We start from the raw sequence: 8208 nt of genomic DNA, 5'->3' as shown, positions 1-8208 counted from the left end.
AATGTTGTTAGTTAAACATGGAAATGTATCCGACTAGTGAAAAGTTCAATCTTGATTCAGATTTGTGAAGAATTACCTTGAATTTGTCATCATCAAACTTAGCATAACAAGCTTTCCAACTTTCGATCAGAAAATCAGTCGGAGGATTTTGTAAGCATTCTTCTAAAGTATCTCCACATTCTTTATAGTAAGAATGCAAGCGAGACTTCCAAAATCGATACAAGCGTTGCATTGCATCAGTAGCAAAAGCTTGAAGTCGAAGTAAATGTGTAGAAGAGTCTTTAATGTTAAACTTGTTCTGGAATTGTTTCAAAATATCGTTATTACAACAAATCTGATCAATAAAATATGAGACTCTAATTAACTTATATTTGTATAAATTTACCTTGACTTGTAACCACATTGAATCACCATATTTCGCGAACACATCAGGCCAATCTCCAGCATCCATAAAGGCTGTTGTTCTGACGACATAGCCACAAAAGTTCACCATTGGCCTAGCATTTTCTCCAACAGCTTGGAGAACATAATCAGGTATATTAACTTCAAGTTTTAATTGCCCACCCCTAGTCTTCCTTTCAAGTGCTAAACTCCTATATTTGCCTCTCTTACCCTTTTTCCTTTTAGCACTTGTGGTAAAAGCTACAACATAAGCCAAATGACAAAAAAATCATAAAAGTGGACTAAACTACCCAACTAAACAATTAAAATAAAATTTGATAATTTAATTACCTTGACTACGATTAGGATCATTATGTTGGGATTCTTCTCTTACTTGTCTGTTTTCATGCATATATTTGGTTCTGACCTTCTTAGGTTGATTTTCATCTACATCATTTGCATGAGATGGAGGTGGATCCACTGCCTCATGAGCATTCAAGCAGATTTGAAGTCTGCTGGCAAATTTGCTTCCATATTTATGTTTATCTCGTCCTAAAGATCACATGAAATGAGTGGAAAAAAATCAATATAATGGAAAAATAATGTAATACCAATTACTTTATATGGAAGCATTCGAAAGGTTATTATACCTAGAGGTTGCAAGCGATTATCAATGGTAATATCTTCATGATGAGCTGGACTATTGGTGGTAGATCCAATTTCACCTACATTGATATTGTCACGTAATACATTTTGTATGTTTTCCATGTCAGCAACACTTGGAGTCTTTCCATTTTCCCTTCCAACATTCTGTCTAATCTTTGCCTGACCTCGTCCTACCATATCTGCAATTATAGAAAATACTTATTAGATGGCTTAAAGTCAATATAAATCAGCACAAGTCTAGAAGATAGTCTAATATATATATTATATATAAAAAAAAACACCCAGTAGAAACATTAATCGATACCAATTTATTCATTTATAAAACAAACTAACAACGAAAATGAAACACCTTCCATTCATAAACATATGACCAAAAGTGACATGATAAACATTTTTTTAGACTTCAACATCATCATCAACAATAAAATCATCTAGATCATTGTTTCTCTTCTTTCTCTTCTTTTCTTTTCCACTTTTTTGTTGTTGAATGTTCTGTAATTCCTTAGTAACCCATTTCACAATCTCGGCTCCTCTCTCCACCATATAATGATTGGTACCCAAACGAATATCCCCTCCATAGCCTCCATGTTCTGGTGGCGATGTGTAAAGATTTGAAACCCTGTTGCATTCTTGCTGTACAGCTTCATTATGGACTTCCTCTAGTGCATTCTCATCAATGTTGCTTTCAAGTATGTTATATAAGTCTTGAGGCTCCGTCTTAATCACAGCAACCCAACTTTTGTCTCTTGGTTCAAGTACATAAAACACTTGCTCTGCTTGTGACTCTAACACAAATGGCTCATATGTGGCTAACGATAGCTCCTTAGAGAGACTAGTTATTCCATATTCATCAATTTTATATCCTCTACCTTGATCTTGAACATCATACCAATCACACTTGAATACAATAACATGATTTTCACCAGGATATTGCAACTCATAAACATCTTTGAGAACACCATAATACTTTTTTTGCGACTCATCATCCCCTTGAACCATGAGCCCACCATTCTGGGTTTTTCGATTTTCTTGCCTATCAATGGTGTGAAACCTAAATCCACTCACAATATATCCACTATAACGCCTCACACTACGCAATGGGCCACAAACTAAGTAATACATGTCCTCAGGGATAGAACCTTCTTTATACATAAGTTCCACCTATTCATAAAAAAAATGGAGATTAAATTATTGTTATACTTAGAAGAAGAATATTTGTACAGAACATAAACAAAATGAGCAAATAACATACACGCTTTCGAACCCAATCTGCAAATTCAGCTTTATGTCTCCTCTCTATGCTCCTAGGGGCTGGATTTTCAACGGCTAGTTTGTTCTTATGCTCCCTAAATTATCAATAATTTAAAAAGTAAGCATTTAGATTTTTTTAGTTTTAAAATTGCTCCGAAAAAAATAAATAAAGTGAACTTACTTGACAAGTTTTAAGAGCTCATCGCAATTATGGAGTGCATACAAATGAACTTGTTCATACTCCTATGAGTCAAGATGGTAAGGAGTAGGCTTTCCTAAAGGACGACCCTTTGGTGTAAAAATGTCTACGCCTCTTGTGCTAGACACATCATCATGACCATCATCATTTCGAGATTGGCGATTGAACTTTGTGGTCATATCATCCATATATCTAGAACAGAAAGTGAAACATTCTTCAGCCAAGTAACCTCTCGCAATTGAACCTTCTGAATATGCTTTGTTGCGAACGTAGGATTTCAATGTGCGCAAGTACCTTGAATATGAAATTTCATGCTTAGTAAAAAAAAATAAAGTAACTAAACATTGAATTATAAAAACTGAAAAAATGTAGTATGTTTTGTAATTACCTCTCTACAGGATACATCCAACGGTACCTTACAGGACCTGCAATTTTTGCTTTGCCACCAAATGAATGACTAAGTGCACCATAACAGTGAAGAAAGATGGTGGGAAGATCATCTCTAATTTGCATAATGTGTAAGGAATTTGCTTTTCGAGTTCGTCAAGCTCCTTCATGTTCAAGGTTTTGGAGCACAAGTTTCGAAAAAATGAACTTAATTCAATCAATGGTTCACAAACATTTTTTGGAAGGAGTCCACGAATAGCAATTGGAAGAAGTTGCTCCAAGAACACATGATGGTCATGGCTTTTCATACATAACACCTTTTGACCATTATCTTTTACACATCGAGAGATGTTTGAACAATACCCATCAGGAGTTCTCAAAGTCTGAAACATCTCACAAAATGCAGATTTTGCATCACTTCTTAATGTATAACATGCTATAGGAATGCGCACTTCATCTTCATCGACAATAGGGTGAAGGTCTTGCCTTATACCTAGTTTTACCAAATCTAACCGGGCCTTTAAGGTGTCCTTAGTCTTACCCTTTATATTCATCAATGTCCCTATTATGTTCTCTGAAACATTCTTCTCAATATGCATCACATCTAAATTATGACGCAATTTCAATTTGCTCCAATAAGGCAATTGAAAGAATATGCTCGTTTTCCTCCATCCATAGAAGGTATTTGTCTCATCCAATTTTCTCTTTGAGCCAGCCTTGCCAAAAGGAACTTGAGTAAATTGGCTACATTGCGTCAATACATCATCACCAGATAATGGAATGGGAGCAAACCCCTTTTCAACAGTGCCATCAAAGGCTTTTCTTAATTTTCTCCACCTATGGTTCATTGGCAACCAGCGCCTAATCCTAATATAAGCTGTCTTACTTTTTATGCTTTTGTACCCAGAATCTTTATGACAAGAAGGACAAGCAAAATATCCTTTTGTGCTCCACCCAGACAAATCAGCATATGCAGGAAAATCACTTATTGTCCATAAAAGGCTTGCATGCATTACAAATTTTTTTTTTTTAGTATATGCATCATATGTTTCGACCCCAACCTCCCATAACTCCTTTAACTCCTCAATCAACGGTTGAAGATAAACATCCAAATCCATTCCTGGAGAATTAGGACCATCAATAAGCAGAGATAAGAAAATATACGGAGGCTTCATACACATCCAAGGAGGCAAATTGTAAGGAGTCAGAACAACCGGCCAAATGCTATGGCATGACCCCCCAAAATTATTGAATATGGTTGGAAGCCATCTGCAGCTAAGCCAAGTCTCACACTTCTAGGATCGTTAGCGAAAGATTTGAATTCCTTATCAAATGCCTTCCAAGTCGAAGAATCGGCTGGATGTTGCAATACATTTTCATCATTAATCCTTTCCTCTTTATGCCAACGCATTTCTTTTGTTGTCTTTGTTGACAAAAACAACCTTTGCAATCTAGGTTTTATGGGAAAATATCGTAGAAGCTTATTAGGCACATTTTTCCCATTTGTCTTCCACCTAGAAGTGTGACATATTGGACACTCTTGTGCTTCAGCATGTTCTCGCCAATAGATAATACAATCATTTGGACACGCATCAATTTTAATGTAATCAAGGCCCAAATCAGCAATAATTTTGCGACATGCATCATAAGAATCAGGCAAGTTAGAACCTAGAACCTCATTTTGAAATTTCAACAATTGAGTAAAGGAGGTGTCAGTCCAATGATTCAAACATTTAAGATGCAACAATTTCATAATGTAAACCAACTTGGAGACTTTTGACCCATCCACAACTAATGGATCTTTATAGTCCTGTAAGAGGCGATAAAATCGTGCAGCTTCTCCTGAAGGTTCTTGAGCTTCCTCACTGTGATCATCATCACCCCTATCATGACCTCCCAACAATCCCATACCAGCCGCTCCACATCCTACTTGCAACATATCAAGCATCTCTTCATCAACATCACCGTCACAATCCGTATTAGCTTCACTCTCTAAAGACACATCATTATAATCTTCCCCATGTTTATCCCATACAATGTAGCTCTGCGAAATTCCATTCCTTAACAGATCAAATCGAACTTCACTCCTGGTTTTATAATGCACATTTGCACATCTACAGCATGGGCATCGAATTTTTGTTCCAATCTGATTGCCCGCATGGTCGACACTAGAATTGTTGAATGCAAAATCTAGAAAGTTGTCTATCCCATTCAAATATTGTGGAGCACCTCGATCTTTTAATTTCATCCATTCCTTATCCATGATCACCTCCTAAATTCCTTTCAACATTAAACTCAACATGATTACAACTCACCATATAAATACACGACCTTATACTCGACCTAAGAAATAGTTAACATAATTCAAAGAGAAAGAGTAAAACAAAATAAGAGTAATAAGGAAAAAAAAAATTATGGCATTAAAGCAAAAAAATAAAAAAGATCACCAGAGCCTCCCACACCCACACCCACACCCATTAAACAAAAACCAAACCAAAACATGACATAAACGATTAAATCTCATCTTAGAGTTACCAGATTAAATCTCATCTTAGAGTTACCAGAACAACAAATACTTTTATGCATGATTAGGAGTCGTTGTAATTTATCCATGAGAATTTGTCAGTAATTCTGCCCAATTTTCTTTCCTTTTGAAAAAAAAAAGCATTCGCCCCTCAGACTACCAAATCTGACCCACAACATGGATCTCAAATCCCAACATAACTTAGCAGCATACGATTGTATTTTCACTATGAAATGTATACATGTCCTTCAAGATAAATAGACAAGAGTCAAACAGCACAGGGATAACCTTAAGAGATGGTACAATGCCTGATTCAGCTTGCTACTTCTCATTACATTTCTATCTCAAAATGTCGAGGAACAAAGATTTTCCACCTAAATTTCCCTCATCCTTGCATAAGAATTAAGGACTAGACAATAGATACTGAATCATAATTTACATCTGCAAGTCCATTGCTGGGTAAAACACAACAAAAAAAGTCCAATTTTCATTACATGATAATCGCTCATTCAAGGAAGCAGCCACATCCTCCAATTCACGCACAGATTAAGCCAAACACAAAACCACACACTAATCTGATTTACAGTGATAAAAATAGGGAGATGGTATTAGTAAAGTCTACATCTTTAGGATGCAACCTGATTTTTCCCCACCATTTACTGGAGAACTTTTAGAAAACCCAACCCAAAAACAAATTATTGCAAACACCACGAGTATTACAAATTAAAGATGGTATAACAGATGGTATAACGCAGATTACAAAATCAGGAATTCTCTAAAAACTGAAAATTTTCAAACTGGGAATTCTCTCTTACTTAGAATTTCAAACTGAAAAATTAATGAAATAATGAATTCGATATATTATTACTGTCAATTTTCGCCCAAATTCACTGGTGGCCTGGGTAATTCGGGTTTACAAGTGATGACCAACAGAATCCGAGTAGAAAGATGAAATGCCCAGTATTATCGCTGAAGCTGACGCCGGAGCCGATGCCGCTGCCGTGAAACAACGTCGATGCCGTGGACCAACGCCGAAGCCGACGCCGCTGCCGTGAACCAGCGCCAAAGCCGACGCCGGTGCCGTGAACCAACGCCGAAGCCGACGCCGGTGCCGTGAACCAATGCTGATGCCGTGCGTCGCTGCCGTGATCCAACGCCGAAGCCGATGAGTGCTGCAACGTTTCTTCGAAGGGTTTTGGAGGGAGTTTTGTGTGAGAATTGTAAGAGACGTGAAAAGAAAAAGGTGCGAAATGGTAGTATATGTTTTATGTTAATTGGGAAACTAGGAATTATTATTTTTCGCAACAAATATATTCGCAGCTTTAAAAAAAAAGTTTAAGGTAACGAGATTCTTTTGTTGCTGTAGATAACTACATTTACTCTAACGAAGTACTTGTTGCTAAAAATATCTTTTTTTTTTTAAGGAAATCCCCCCTCGTAAGTATGCGTGGAGGGAAAACGAAAATTCATTTATGGTAACAATCTGTAGTCACGACTTATATAGTTTGTTGCCAAATAGAACTTTTAGTAACAAAATTATTTGTTGTTGCCAAAAATTGTTGCCAAAAATTGATTTTCGTGTAGTGAAGTTCAGGTTTGATTAAGTACGATTTGGGAGCAAAAAGGCCAAAATAGGCCCGAAATGGCATTTTCGTTCCCGAAATGCAACCAACAACAAATGCAAGCCTATGAATCTAAAAACTAGTTACATTATACCTCATATAATCATGTTCAAAGAGAATTTGGGGTTAAATGACTCGATAAGTATGATTTGGGAGCAAAAAGGCCAAAATAGGCCCGAAATGCCCTTTTTGTTCCCGAAATGCAACCAACAACAAATGCAAGTATATCAATCTACACACTAGTTATATTATGCATCTTATAATGATGTTCAAATAGAATTTGGGGTTAAATGACACGATAAGTACGATTTGGGAGCGAAAAGGACAAAATAGCCCCGATATGGCCTTTTCGTTCCCGAAATGCAACCAACAAAAAATGCAAGTCTAAGAATCTACACACTAGTTATATTATGCCTCATATAATGATGTTCAAAGAGAATTTGGGGTTAAATGACTCGATAAGTACGATTTTGGGGCGAAAAGGCCAAAAGAGCCCCGAAATGGCCTTTTCATTCTCGAAATGCAGCCAACAAAAAATGCAAGTCTAAGAATCTACACACTAGTTATATTATGGCTGATATAATAATGTTCAAAGAGAATTTGGGGTTAAATGACTCGATAAGTAAGATTTGGGAGCGAAAAGGCCAAAACAGGCCTCAAAATCTACACAATAGTTACAAATTGGAGAAATTACACAGACCTGAGTTTATGTCTCATGATTTATTGACCTTCCGCCATTTCTTAGGATCCTCAAGTACATGTATCCCTTCCGTGTGATCTACACGCATATAGTTCTCCGACATATTCACATCATCTTCCACACTAATTTCAGGATAGGTAAAAGGGGAGAGGTCCTCAAATACATCATATTCTTCCTCATTATTAGCATCACCAATACGGAGGATACTCCTTTTACCAGGTACAACAATTGACCATTTATGATCAGCATGATCAGTTACAAAAAATACTTGATTGACTTGTGATGCAATTACAAATGGCTTCTCAGTTTCACGTAGACGACTAAGGTCAACAAGAGTGAATCCGCAAGGATCATCGTCTCTTACACAACGTCAATTATCGTCAACCCACTTGCAACACAAGAGGCAAATATTAAAAGCACAGTAGTCCAGCTCCCATATTTCTTGTATTCGCCCATAATAGTTTCTTTCAGCACGTAC

At 36.7% G+C, this 8208-nt stretch overlaps 1 protein-coding gene across 1 annotated transcript; it reads right to left on the bottom strand.

The window, feature by feature from the left end:
• Positions 1–1442: 1442 nt before the first annotated feature.
• Positions 1443–2925, bottom strand: LOC130589724 (uncharacterized). The gene is made up of 2 exons (XM_057391241.1): positions 2480–2925; positions 1443–2393 (listed from the first exon to the last, which is right to left on the bottom strand). Exon 2 carries the CDS (start codon positions 2197–2199, stop codon positions 1444–1446), a length of 756 nt encoding a protein of 251 aa, XP_057247224.1. The 5' UTR covers positions 2200–2393; positions 2480–2925; the 3' UTR covers position 1443.
• Positions 2926–8208: the final 5283 nt, after the last annotated feature.

Source organism: Beta vulgaris, chromosome 8, assembly GCF_026745355.1.
Source record: "Beta vulgaris subsp. vulgaris cultivar EL10 chromosome 8, EL10.2, whole genome shotgun sequence".
Classification (NCBI taxonomy): Eukaryota; Viridiplantae; Streptophyta; class Magnoliopsida; order Caryophyllales; family Amaranthaceae; genus Beta; species Beta vulgaris.
This window is presented reverse-complemented; position numbering and strand designations above follow the sequence as displayed.